The following is a 13,657-nucleotide window of genomic DNA, read 5'->3' as shown; positions in this document are numbered from 1 at the left end:
TAAAATAACCACGACACCCCACTCACATTGATTACAGCATGCCAACTTTATCAATTAGGCGAGGGTATTCACATTCTTCTTTGTTTAACCATTATCCCATTGAGATTAATGACCCTTTTGACGCGTCTTTTATTCATCCTCGCAAACTCCTTGTGATTTAATTGCATCAGATGTTTATGTAATATCACGTTCATAGCAAGTGATGGCTGGTGCAATTTGAAGCTGATAAGATTTTTTTTTTACCAATTTACGTCTGATACAGGCGTGGGGAGGCCTTTATCCAACAATGGATTGACCAAGGGCTGTAAATTATTGTTTTGTACAGGCAAATACTTACGCATGCCCCAATCGGAGCCCTTGGGATGATGAACTGCTTTCACTAAATGATATTGTAATAAAAAAAGACAAAAAGTTGTAAGAAATTGCTTTATTCTTTACAAATAAAAACATATGCAATCTATTTCGGAAATATCAATAATACAAAATACATGGCAAACTAAAACAAGTTGCATTTGGTGTAGTGATTGTTGCACAGCACTGAGCCCAACGACCCTAGTTAAACTCCTGGCCACGGATATCAGTGGCAAGTTTCCCACTTCACCAATCCACACTGACCAGCATGGTGAAGTATGGTCACAAAACCACCAAGATCAACACAGTATGGGGAACCCTACATCCATCATTACATTGACAAACCACTGTAAATTACATGTCAACTGATAACGAGTGCATGTGTAATGGACATTACTAAAGACAAGGCTCAGTGGAATAATTAAAATCTTTCACACTCCGCTCTAATATAAGCAGCTGTTAATTGACGCAAAGTTACGAGTTAGTGTGTTACACTAAAAGGCAGGCAATGCTTCTGGAATAACTAACAATGCATACTTTAGCTTAGCAGTCATTTCTAAATGAGACTTCACCTCCACATGCTCAGCGTCAATCCAATGCCAGTGAAGACAGATCCGGAACAGATTGCGGTTTTCCCTTAATTTCCGTACTGGAAGCTCGCCAAACCGACAGGACAGTTGAATCTTGCACTTGTGTAATTCATCCGCGGTGTTTTATCCCTCCCGCTCAAAGGGAGGCTTGTATTTTCCAGAACACGAATGTGGAAAATATGTTGAAGATGTGCCCGTGGCAGGTATTGAAGGTGACTGCGTTATTGTTCGGAACGTAATTAAGAGTGGATGTATATACTTACAATCAATCAAAATGTCTGTTAGAACGTAATTAAGAGTGAATTTATATACTTCCAATCAATCAAAATGTCTGTTCGAATGTATTCGTTTCTATTCATACAAATGTATTACAATTATGTCTACACTATATTGAGGCCAGTGAAGAACAAAACTGTACAAACGAGACATAAATAATGAAAATACCAATCAAGACTAAAAACAATGCAAACATCTGTTATTATTTGTATTGCAGGTGAATCATAGCGCTTTTAGTGGCTGATGGAGTAACGTAAAACTACTACATACGGCAACAAAAATATAGACAAACATCGATTATCATGCATGCGCATAATTCGATGCATTTATCATAAGATTAAGAATCATCAACTGATGCATCACTACACGCTGATAACGATGGCTGACGGATCTCCAATGAGACTAGGTGGTGCTGTCTGCAGTCGTCATTGCTTGCAGGTTCGTGATGAGGTTGGCGGGCAGCGTATCACGAGAGGCCTGCATCCTGTGTCGTGCGCGCTGGAATGCTTCTGCAGAAACCGCAATACAAACGTGTATACGTAATAACTTGTTCAAACTATTTTATAAACATTTTTTTTCTGGAACGTTTCCAACATCTATACCCAAAATCACCAACACAAAACAAGACTTAAACATTAATACGTAAGACTTGAGACCAGGACTCAATAATAATCACGAATGCATTGTTCTGTGATTATGCGATTGCAATTAGTTACGAGTGACACGATTACATTTGTATTTTACCGCAAGTGTGCTTTCGGTGTGTAGCCATGCTGTAATGTCTGTGTGGTCTGATTTACTTTTGCATGTGTAGCATATTGCTTTCATCAAAAGGCATCGGGGTACCCTTTGCAACTTTGTGGTGTTGTTACAATGGTTTGCGGTGTGAACCGCAGCTACAAAGGAAAAGGCGTCTCATGATGGACAGACCAAGTTATTCCAATAACCTGTTCCACATGTCTAGATTGAGGCACGCTTCTCCAGGCAGACTAGGATTTATCCCCGTAACCGCTTCCACGTGTCGCTGCTGCCTTACCCAGCACGTTGTGAATGGAACTTTGCTGGCTGTAGCCACCCAGCCGATCCAGCACACTTGACATCCTCTGCTTTGAGTTGTTCGTGTCCTGAAATGCCCTGCGAGGAACCAAACCAAACAAAGAAAAAACCCAGCAACGAGGTGAAATGTACACCGTTTGCAAAGTGTCGCAGTCGCATGCATTAAACTGTTTTCATGGTGTTGTAAAAATGAGATGCGGTCACATTTAGACACTATATAAATCCAAACCACATTGTACAATGGCATTATATTTCTTATTAAAAAAGACATAACCCAATAAGATATCTTATACTTATTGTTGATCATATATTTAATTATCCTCTTCACCCAAAAAAGTCTCAAGATTATTTTTCAGGAGGGTCCCGCATTGGGATGTTTGGCGAATTTTCATTAATCAAGTTGGAAACATATGTTTGGCAGCCTAGGACACACAGTCTATGTATGTGGCTATACGATTAACAACTATGAGTATATTGGGTTGCATCCTTGGTGCATAATTACTACCGTTAGAAAGAATGCTCGCCAAGGGACGAGGCTGGTGATAGAAAGGCAGCCAAGGAAGGGGGCCACACTCGAGAAAACCACAAAAGAGAGGGAGCGATGAAAATAACTCTTGCGCATTGTGGCTGGATTGTGCCATCGCATGACCGGGAGAGATGATGACAATGTGAGGTGGCCTTCATCTCGCAGTGGATAACCCAATGCTGACGATGACAATCATGATGATGATTACAAAAAAAGCATGTGTTCATACGACCCTCACTAATAGGTTGGGTGCAGTGGGTGGTGTTATAGTGTTATTATTGTAGTGTAAGACGGAGTTTACTTTTCTGCAGGTGATGTTTTTTCTCACTCAAGTCAGTGCCAATAGGAAGACGGTGTGCTGTGACGCTCACCTGGACTGCTGTATGCAGTGCAGCTTTACAGTGATGCTTCCCGTGGTCTCAGTCTTGAAGCCATACCTGCTCAGCTTGTCTCCCTGTAACAACACAGCAGATGATACGCAAACACACACAAATCACACATTATACAACAAAGCCAGAGATCCCCGAGTAGCCTACATAGGCTGTTGGGGCAAGAGATGTTAGCGTTATCACATCTATTGATGTGTATATGTTGTAAATGTAGAACTTTTCTGAGTGTGGAAAGGTGATGAGACTGTGGTGAGTCACAATAACAGGTACTTGGGAAACCCTGGCCTAGTTGCGCAGCCTTAACTCACAGTGTACATCACACAGTGTAATTGGTTGTATGAATATGCTTTCATCGCCTACAATAATAAATGACGTCAGTTGCAATAAAGCACGTGCGACGTTGTGACAGCACCGTTCACAATCTGTAGAATGTATAATACTGGTAAATGTGGATGGACCGGGTTGCAAGAACTGGAGTTTGGGAAACCGTGAGTGAGGTGGGGAGGACCTGAAAGGTAGAGGGGATCGCCACATAGGTGGGATCCTCGAGTTCATCGAACCCGCCGATGAAAAACCTCCTCAACTCAGATGTCAGTCCGGGCTGGACTGGGCGCCACGCCTGGCACACGATCTCGCTGTAGCCTGCGCACAATTTCATCATTTTGTTAACAAGACGCGACTGGGCACGATGCCAGTAAACTGCTCTTTGATGTGTGAAGGCTGCATCAAAGGACCATGGAGCGTACCAGGCATGCTGGGTATCAGCAGGTAGCTGTAGCCTTCCGTGCGGTACCGGTGCCAAAAGTCCACGGAGATGACCTCCATGTACAGGATCGGCCACTGGGGTAGGGAGGCTGCACATGAGACAGCGTGTGAAAGGACTTCTCAATCCCAGTCGCAAGAATCATACTCCAACTTATAACCAAATCGACCTGAATGCACCCGATCTTGTCCGACCTCAGAAGCTAAGCAAAACTTGAGCCTGATTAGTAATTGGATCGGGGAATGCCCGATTGACCAAATCCATCTCTGCGAAGCTTTGAGTGTTATCATCCCCTGGTATGTGGTGGGTTCTCTCCAGGCACTCTGGTGTCCTTCCACATGAAGCCCAAAAATCATTAATGGAATTATCCAAACATCCCAATCCACCTTCAGATACTGACACACTACCCACAATTCCCTGTTAGCTGGGTAAAGTAGCTGGCTAGTTGGCACCTAGGAGACCACGACAGGGCAGCGCTATGATTTATACAGTTGGCATGTAACAATGAATTGAATGAATAGCTCACCATCACTCTCATCTTCCTTCTTGAAGAAGGCTTCAAAGCTGAATGGGAAAGAGAAATGGGCCACATTGTTCTGGCCACAACACAGAAACACATTCCACCATCACCACCGGGTACACTGCCTGGATACACAGCCTTCTTGCACTAATAATATACGGTAATCACCGTCAAACTCCACCTGTTGAACAATATAATACCACCAAAGTAAAAAAAAATGTAATGACATGTTTGAATTATACTTTGTTTAAAAAGTAAAGGTGAAAGGAGTCTTTAGCCAAGGGCATACCTTGTTCGTTGACTTGGTTGCGCAAGTATGAGTCACCCAGAACAGTTGCTCATTCGGGTTGCTTGACCAGTCTGAAGCAGAAAACACAACCCATACAACAGCGCCATGGAGCAGCCCCATAGAGTCGGGGAGGTTGCTGGGGTCTCGGCCCCCCTTATAAATACTTAAGACTTAAATAGTGTCGGTACATATATTTAAGAATCAATAACGGCCATTCCTCATATACATAGAAGGGTGAGAGCCCAGAACAGAACGCACGATAAAACAAGCAACTTGTAAAATATGCAGGGAAAAATTAATCCCTGTTAGCACCAACGACTTACTTGTGGGCATTTCCACAAACATGCGTACGGAGAGGTTGTCGTATTCAAAGTCTTTTGCGGACACTGGAGCAAAGGACAGAGGACATCACTTTGCAGAACAGCAATGCTATGTTATTGTTAAAGTCTCACACCTTGCAGGAAACATCACACAACACAGGAAAGGTCACTGGCAACTCACCAATTTCCCCATTGACAACCAGCCTCAGTATCCCGGGCGGTGGCTGGAAGAGCACAAAACACAAGAGCGTCAAAAATCTAATATATTAAACCTAGAATACACGTATATTTCAACTTCTTGCACATGTACAACCTTCATCATGGGACCTCCCCTTTGCCAGTACCAAAATATGAGAATAAGTTTTCTCCTTTTTTCTGGCAACAAAACAGTTGTTAAGATGTTAAAACACCAAGCCGAAACCATGTCTTCTGATTCCTTGTAAAAGGTTCCTTGTAAAAGGTTTCAGTTTGGTGTTTCAACACCTTAACACCTGTTTTGTATTCTTGGTTCTTTCGGTAAAGTCACGTAGAAGGGAAACAATAAAAATATAAAACAGAAAAAAGGGAAAACCTATTCTCATGTACAACCTTTCGTCAATCCACCGTCAACCTCCACACCATGAGGGTCGTGGTGGTTATTTGACCACACTTCACCACGTTGGCCATTGTGGGTGGATTAAGGCAGGGAGCGTAGACATATTTGCATAGAAGTGAAGTGCAACCATGTATTTTGTTGCACTGCCTTCTCCTGACCACTGTGCAGCCCTGCAGCCCTGAGCCTATAACAACCTAACATGCATGGTGGTCACCCACCTAATCGCTATCCATGTTCAACTTGATTAGCTTCCAAGATTCGATGAGATCGGGCACATTCAGGGTGATTTGGGTCAAAGGCTGAAATGTGATTTTAAGAATATGATCATTCCAATACTCACCATCTCAAACTCGCTGCCCACCAGACTGGTCAGGTACTCTGTGTGCCGAGTGTACAGCTGCAATGGATTACACATTTGACAAAATTAGAAACATCCGTGTGCTTGCATCACACAAGGGTTAACTTTCAGGTCAGTGTGAGGTCATTCATCATCTTTCGCTACTGTCATAGTCTCAAACTCGCTTTCCCCAGCCATCTGTGCTGTCTCCGCACTGGCCATGTTCAAAGCCAAGCTCAAAATGTTATACCTATGTCTATGACTAACAGCCTTTCTACGTAACATATACATGCTCACGGTCTCTGTCCAGCATCATGAGATGTGGATGCATTTAGATTCTATACAAATTCACATTGTATTATCCAAACTGATGCAGTGGTCCAAAGACTCACATAAGGAACCAACAGACTCACATAGCAACCCATATACCTGCATAGGGACCCACAGACTCACAAAGACCCATAGAATCTCATAGCAACATACGAGTGACCGCATCCCTCTACAAAACAAACATGCCCATTGTTTCTCGACAGTATCTTAGATTGAAGTTGGATGCTACGTAAAGCCACGGGGCGTTAGTGCATGGTCACTGCGGGGACACGCACGTCGCGATACATGCGCTGCTCCCGCTCGCGCTCGTCGGGCCGGATGGGGTTGGAGGCATGGTCCAACGTGTACTTCCATACTTCCCTCCTCTCCGCGTCCACCTCGATCCTGGCATGGCATGTCCACAAAGACAAAAAGTTCTCCCGTGTAGCCGTGACAGACTAAGTGCTGTTACCGAGCACCAATATAACCTGTCACAATGCAAGAGGGAGTGGTCTGGTCAGCATCATGCTTGACCGCCTTTGTCTCCCTAGTGCTGATATTTACATAAAGGAACAGGTACTCATTTTAGGCTGAGATAATCACCACTGATGTTTGCTGCGGTCAGGAATCGAACTCGGGCAACCAAAGTGGTAGCGTAGTGCACTAACCACTATGCTACTGCTCCCCACGGCATCACCACACACACACACTTGTACACATCCACAAGCTCTCAAGCTCTGCTCAATTGTGGATGACATTTAGTTGCCTTTCATAGACCAAATGTATCTGCGTGTCGTGACTTGGCAAGTAGCAAAAATGTGGAGCACTCACCTGTAAGGGCCCTTGCAGCCACTGAAGTCAGGCTTGATGGTAATGACCCCATTTCCAACCACTTTCACTGTACACAGAACAACCTCATTTTCCTCCTGCCCCAACCTGACATCAGAGACAAGCAAGAACCACAACAACAGCAAGAAGTTACTTAAGCAGCCTCCTGCTAGTTGAGTGGAGTCAACTCAGGTATCCCACATAGCACACGTAGTTTTTTGCCATTATAAATTGTGTTCGGAATAAAATAAAATGTATTCAACTAATCTCACTCTAAATTATCTCCATGTGCTTGTCCTCCCCACTGGTACAACATTTTGAGATCCAGTCACATTTAGATGTTAAATAAACACAAACTGAATTAAATTGTTTTTCAATACAAGTTTAGAATACACGTATCAGCAACATGTATCAGCCGCATAATTATCAAACATGCTCTCTCGTACGCCCACTAGTGTGAGATAGTTGTCACTACCACGCGCGTGTGTGCGCGCGACACTGATAAAATTGAGTGGTAGTGTAGCGACAAACCCATCAATCGGAGTTCGATCCATGCTCACGGCCAACACCAGTGACGATATGGTCGATTCAGCTTTAACCGAGTACCTGGTGGCGTGTGTAAACATCGCCACGTGGGAGACGAAGAAGGCCAGGCGTGGTGTTTGCCACCCACCCCCTCGTGTGCCGGGCCAGCCTTCATAGGTGCTTGCTAACAGCACTTGCCCCAAAAGTATGTTAAGGGAATATGGGGGATCTTTGTCTATTACACGATTAGCTCGGGGCCTGTGAGCAAAGGCTTGCATGTCGTCCATGTGGCACAACGTCTCAGTTGTTTACGAGGAGCAGCGTCTCACCTGCCATGTGGACCCAGGTCCGCCATGATGTACATGGTTTGCACTGGGGTGCTGATGATGTGGTTGTGGCGCTTGAAGTCATCTGTTGGCTCCCACGTGATAATCTGCGACTTTGGGATCAGGCCTTCCCTGCAAGCAAGATCCAATTTATATAACATTTCAAATGACATTTTAAGAATAATATTAATGAGTGCTTTATATAGGGTAATTCAGGAAAATTGCATCTCACAATGTTGCACAATCAGAAAACACGGAAGTACCTATATATGCAGATGTTTTCAGCCAATTATTGAGTGTTTATATATGTGGGAGGCACCCAGAGAAAACAAACGCATGTGGAAACAATACTATCCCATATATATAGAACAGATTATATTAGTCCGCACTTCGCTGAATCGCATTCTCCCGGCAAGCCAGGGCATGGCGCCTCGCCACCCACGGAAAGGTTTCACAACATTTGTGTGATCAACCAACCCTTGCCTCCAGTGGTGTATCGCAGGCATGTGCCACCACCGCCTGACTAAAGTATTGGAAAAATTGTTACATATATAAATCTTGACTTAAAGCTTTCGTGACTGCAAGAATTCATATTCTTTGGGTCTTTCAGTAAAGTCATGTAGACAGGTTCAAAGAAAATAACAAAAAACTACGACGTTTCGATCGCAACACAAGCGGTCGTCATCAGGAAAAGGGGGGTTAGCTTCTAAAGACGACTGCTTAGAAAGGTTTGAAATGGGCGTAGCCCAAATGTCAGCAGCCAATGCCAATGCAAGTGGTGGGCAGCGACCGCAGCGGTGGTGGGCTTTCCACCAATCAAAGGGCTGCCAGGCAAAAATTAGCATGTCAATGCAAGATCGCCGATCATCCTTCACGGCGAGTGTGCGCCAAGGTGGCTATGTTAATGTACACAGCTACCTCGCGTGCCATCCTCGAGGCTGCTGCTTCACGATCCCGCATTAACACGCTGATCTCGCACATTAACATGCTCATCTCTCCCATTAACATGCTAATCTCGCACATTAGCGTAGCCACCTTGGCCCACTCGCCATGGAGGATGCTCGGCGATCTTGCATTGACATGCTAATTTTTGCCTGGCAGCCCTTTGATTGGTGGAAAGTCCATCACCACCACAGTCACTGCCCACAACTTGCATTGCCATTGGCTGCTGACATTTGGGCTACGCCCATTTAAAACCTTTATAAGCAGTTGTCTTTAGAAGCTAACCCCCTTTTTGCTGTTAACGACCACTTGTGTTGCGATCGAAACGTTGTAGTTTTTTGTTATTTTCTTTGAACCAATCTACGTGACTTTACCGAAATACCCAAAGAATATGTAACAGATATACACGTAAAAGTAAACCTCATCTACCAGCTTATCAACAATTCACAAATCTCAATACTCATTCTATATTAACACATGTACATGTACAGCTCTCTTGTCAACCCACTGCTGGATGAGGGCCTCCCTACTAACCACGCTGGTGTGGGTTGGTAGAGCTGTGGGGAGCATAGTTTGATCTGAAACATTCAAATATTTACAGCTTAGAACGTTAAACTCACATGTAGCGTCTGTCCTGCCGTCTCCTTCGGACCATGGTCATTCTGTCACTCAGGAATGATGATTCTCCAACCCCATAGCCGCCCGTTTGCTGCAACAACCACATTCCTCAATGATCCCCCACTCATACTCCCGTCATTCATTGGGACTATTTGAAACCATACTTTACCACGAAGGCAAGTCAGTGTGGGTTGGTGAAGGGTGGTCATCCAGGATTGGTTCAGAAAAAACTCATCACCGATGTTAGCCATGGCTGGAAGTCGAATTCAGGTCGTACGGTTTAAAGAATAGTGTGTCGACTCCGGCTCCACCATTTTTTATATATCCACTGAAACTTGTGATGTGCCGCTCTTATAGAGTAGTAATGCATACTAATTGGCAACCACACAGATATGAACAGTACACATTGCCAGTTTCTTTTACTTTTTACTCCATACTGATTTTCAAAGCATTCTACAGCTTAAGTTAATAAAGATGGCAAGTATAGAAATGATCATGTTATTAATTCCTAAGCAGTCCCTCTTCCATGTAGGCCAAGCAAAAGTCAAAGAGATTTCCTGCTCAAATGGGCAATGAGGTGGAGCTTATCTCCTGTTTCCAGCCCTTAACCAGAGGAAGGGATTCCCCAATCCTATGGCAGCATCCAGTCTATCCATAAGGCGACCAATGTTGACTCGAGTGGCTCGCAATCGGAAGGTTGCGAGTTAAAAACTTGGTTGGAGGTTTATACTCTGTGGTTCTTTTGGTAAAGTCACGTAGGTGGGAAAAAAAAAGATTTTTAAAAAAATAACAATTAAATAAAAATAACTCAATTAAATCACGACGTTTCGGAAGCAACACAAGCCTCCGTCATCAGGTAGGACAGCCACAGCAAGAAATAATTTTCTGGAGTGGACAAGAGCTGCTCATAACAAGATATTAACAAGATATTATATAAGGCAAATTATTTCTTGCTGTGGCTGTCCTACCTGATGACGGAGGCTTGTGTTGCTTCCGAAACGTCGTGATTTAATTTAGTTATTTTCATTTTTATTTTATTTTTATTACCTACGTGACTTTACCGAAAGAACCAAAGAGTATGGATCCTTGCAATCACGAAAACTTCAAATCTAGAATTGGTTGGAGGTTGACTCAGCCCATCATCCCTTTAGGGTGAATAAAATGTGAAACAAGTGGTGTTCATTTGAACTCACAACCCTTGCATTGTGCAGCGCGTGCTCGACACTGAGCCACATGGCCATACCTCCTGTATATTGGTGAAGCGATCGGAGTCGGTGTAGGTGAAGATGCGTTTGTTTTTGCGGCCGCCCGCTTTCTCCAGCTTCAGAATCTCTAAGTGGTACTGCCGATCCAGGGGGCTCAGGCAGCTTGCATCGTTGATGTACAAATCGTACTCGTGCTTTCAAAAGGCCAAACAAAATAAAATAAATCATAAAACTACAAACAACAGAATATAATTTTTGTGTTATTACACAGCAATTAATTTAAACAACGGTAACTGTGAAACAACCTTTGTGCAAATTAAGTTATGAACGTTTTTATTTCCTTATGTGAATACAAAACGTATCCTTGTTATTTCACAATTGACTCTCAATGAACATATGCCATCCGTTTGTCCATATGCTGTTGGATGAGGGCCTCCCCACATCATGCAGTTGTGTTATTTGACCATACTTCACCATGCTGGTAAGTGAAAGTTGGGAAAGTTTTTTTTAATTGTACTGCGCAATGGTCTCTCACCCGGATCCAAATAAAGGAAACTTATGAGACTAATCGGTTAACTTGATTGGTTTGGGTAACCAATGGCGGAGCCAGGATTTTCAGGTAGGGGGAGAAACACCTCCAGCAATGAAAAATGATAGGAGTTGTTAGTAAGTAAGGACTTGTCCCTTGCTTTGTATTCGACGTGTGTGCGGCGATGGCACAGCCATCGATCGAGGGACGAATTCGAACCGTGTGTGATCGGCATCGCGCTCACTGAAGGTGTTTGCCTTCAGAGAAGTCGTGTACTGCATACGCAACTACGCACAATTCTGTGAGTCACTTATAACTGCTTTGCCATTACTTATTGCCAATTATGGACTCAGACTATTGTCCTATCATCTCATAGAGTCCCTGGCACGTAATAATATTCTACCTCGTGGCAGTGGAGGTCGCAAAATGCCGATTTTTTTTACTAATAAACCACAATGATCCGATCAAAATTAGGGATTTCGATCGGATCATTGGGGAGGGCACGTGCCACCCCACCCCCCCCCCCACTGGCTCTGCCAGTGTGGGTAACCGATTTGGCTTACCTGGCTGAAGAGCTTCTCTTGGAGGCTCACCGTAACCACTTCCTCCTCATTATCCGACTTAATTCCAGTGGCCCCATCTGGGCCAGCACATTAAAAGTCAGTCTTTTGTCAAACAGTTGCCTTCATCTGCCACGTCAAAGGGAAACAATCTTTAAATCTTGACATCAACCTCTCAAAATGTAAAATGCCTTGGTTTAAAGCGCAGTGTCACAAACGCCAGCTGTACCGTTACTATCACGATCGCTTAATGTTTACACCACAGCACATATTGAGGTGCCCTGCAACATGGGACGCCCGGTGGCAGCTGTCCCTTTGCGGAAAAAAGACGAACGCAGTGCCAGACAGCAAAATGGACACGAGTCTAACAGTTGGGTGGGCGATGTTGCCACGTGGCTCCCCAATGAAATAATTTGCGAGTAATTTATTCAAAAAATCGTGAGTTTTGGACCATGACACAGATGCACGTGGGCCGCTCACCGGGAGCACGGGCCGCCAGGCTCTGCATCTCCATGATGCCCTCTCCCCCTGCGCCCCTTGCCAGCTCCTCATCCCGCACGTGCTTGGCCAGCCCGGAGGCAGACGTCACCTTGCTCAGGCGAATCCTGGTGCCACAGAGGGTGAGGCGAGCATAAGAGAGAACCGGCCCCCACATCTGTGCATTGCACTCACCTAGTGTCTATACCAGGTGTTGAGGAACCGTTTCCGTACCAACGGCGTTGATACGTCTTCAAATAAACAACGAGGTGGTGTCGTCTTCTTGGTTCTTTCGGTAAAGTCACGTAGAAGGTAAATAATAAAATTATTTAAAAAAATCAATACAAAAATTTTATGTTTTATTAATAATAAAAATAAAACAATAAAAACTATTTTACTGTTTTATTTGTATTAAAAATTTTCCCCTTCTACGTGACTTTACCGAAAGAACCAAGAATATGAATCCCTGCAGCCACGAAGGCTTTAAATCGAAAAATGAGGTGGCGGGGGCGAGTCTCTCCATAAGGCAACCACGGTTGATTTCCCCACAAAGTGGTAATAATTGTATCAATCCCGGAGAGACGATGGGGCTGAGTTAACCTCCAACCAGGATTTGAACTCTCGACTTTCCCCCTCTGTGGATGGTCCAACTATATATCTTGTGTGTGGGGCACGCTTCAACACGCACCTCCAGGCACTTACAAGTGGCCTTTCCTCTTGACATACCACGTACAATACCAAAGGTCCTTTCTCCTCACCACCACCATCACCACCATCCCATAAACAAGGGATGGACCCAGACGGAAGGGAGCAGTGATGGAACCAAGCAAGAAGCACAGCGATTGTGACGATGGTTACAAATCAGGGGTTGTCGATGGCGATGATGTTGACTGGGCAACTTATGGCAATGGGAACTGACCAAGTCTGGTGATGATGATGATGGGGACAAATCGGTGGTGATGGTGGAGGGTGGTGGAGACGGGGGACGATGCAGATATGGAGCGAGCATGGTTGAGCGATGATGATGGTGGTGGTGGTGGTATGGACGGAGAAAAAATTGTTGATGATGATGGTTGATCATTGATGATAATGATGACGGTGCCGATGATGGTAACGACGATAAACACCGGAGTTTGAAGTTCTTCACGGGGTCGCTGGAGCGGTACACGGCCTCGCCCGTGTCCACATTGAACGCCTCCATCGCGCCGCCGAATGTGGCCTCGCTGCTTTACGGCGCCCGACGTCGCGAAACTGTCGCAAAGCGCGTCGCGTCGCCACGGCAACGGGGCCTAGTTGGTCGGGCGACTTGTATTAGTTTGATAATAC

At 44.6% G+C, this 13,657-nt stretch overlaps 1 protein-coding gene across 2 annotated transcripts; it reads right to left on the bottom strand.

The window, feature by feature from the left end:
* Positions 1–421: 421 nt before the first annotated feature.
* On the bottom strand, positions 422–13,571 carry MKS1 (MKS transition zone complex subunit 1). 2 transcript variants are annotated; one of them, XM_078873642.1, is made up of 18 exons: positions 13,459–13,571; positions 12,335–12,459; positions 11,858–11,934; positions 10,804–10,959; positions 9,563–9,651; positions 8,004–8,132; positions 7,153–7,257; positions 6,618–6,726; positions 6,016–6,072; positions 5,262–5,304; positions 5,084–5,146; positions 4,761–4,831; positions 4,478–4,547; positions 3,935–4,042; positions 3,697–3,830; positions 3,171–3,253; positions 2,254–2,351; positions 422–1,726 (listed from the first exon to the last, which is right to left on the bottom strand). In XM_078873642.1, the coding sequence occupies exons 1-18, from the start codon at positions 13,530–13,532 to the stop codon at positions 1,620–1,622; spliced, it is 1,698 nt and encodes a 565-aa protein (XP_078729768.1). In that variant the 5' UTR covers positions 13,533–13,571; the 3' UTR covers positions 422–1,619. The 2 variants fall into 2 exon arrangements, with proteins under 2 accessions (XP_078729768.1, XP_078729769.1); XM_078873643.1 differs by lacking the exon at positions 11,858–11,934 and having other exon boundaries at positions 13,459–13,548.
* Between the last annotated feature and the right edge of the window lie 86 nt (positions 13,572–13,657).

The sequence above is a fragment of the Lampetra fluviatilis genome, chromosome 37 (assembly GCF_964198595.1).
Source record: "Lampetra fluviatilis chromosome 37, kcLamFluv1.1, whole genome shotgun sequence".
Lineage (NCBI taxonomy): Eukaryota > Metazoa > Chordata > Hyperoartia > Petromyzontiformes > Petromyzontidae > Lampetra > Lampetra fluviatilis.
Note: the sequence above shows the minus strand (reverse complement) of the source record. Positions and strands in the feature narration are given on the sequence as shown.

What these genes read in the sequence shown, in the direction of transcription:
- MKS1 (XM_078873642.1), bottom strand. Translation starts at nt 13,532, where the DNA reads ATGGAGGCGTTCAATGTGGACACGGGCGAGGCCGTGTACCGCTCCAGC. An exon ending in CGGCAGGACAGACGCTACAT is followed by an intron (nt 8,133 to 9,562) that starts GTGAGTTTAACG and finishes TCTTGCTTGCAG; the next exon opens with GGAAGGCCTGATCCCAAAGT. An exon ending in CAACCAAGTCAACGAACAAG is followed by an intron (nt 4,548 to 4,760) that starts GTATGCCCTTGG and finishes TGTTGTGGCCAG; the next exon opens with AACAATGTGGCCCATTTCTC.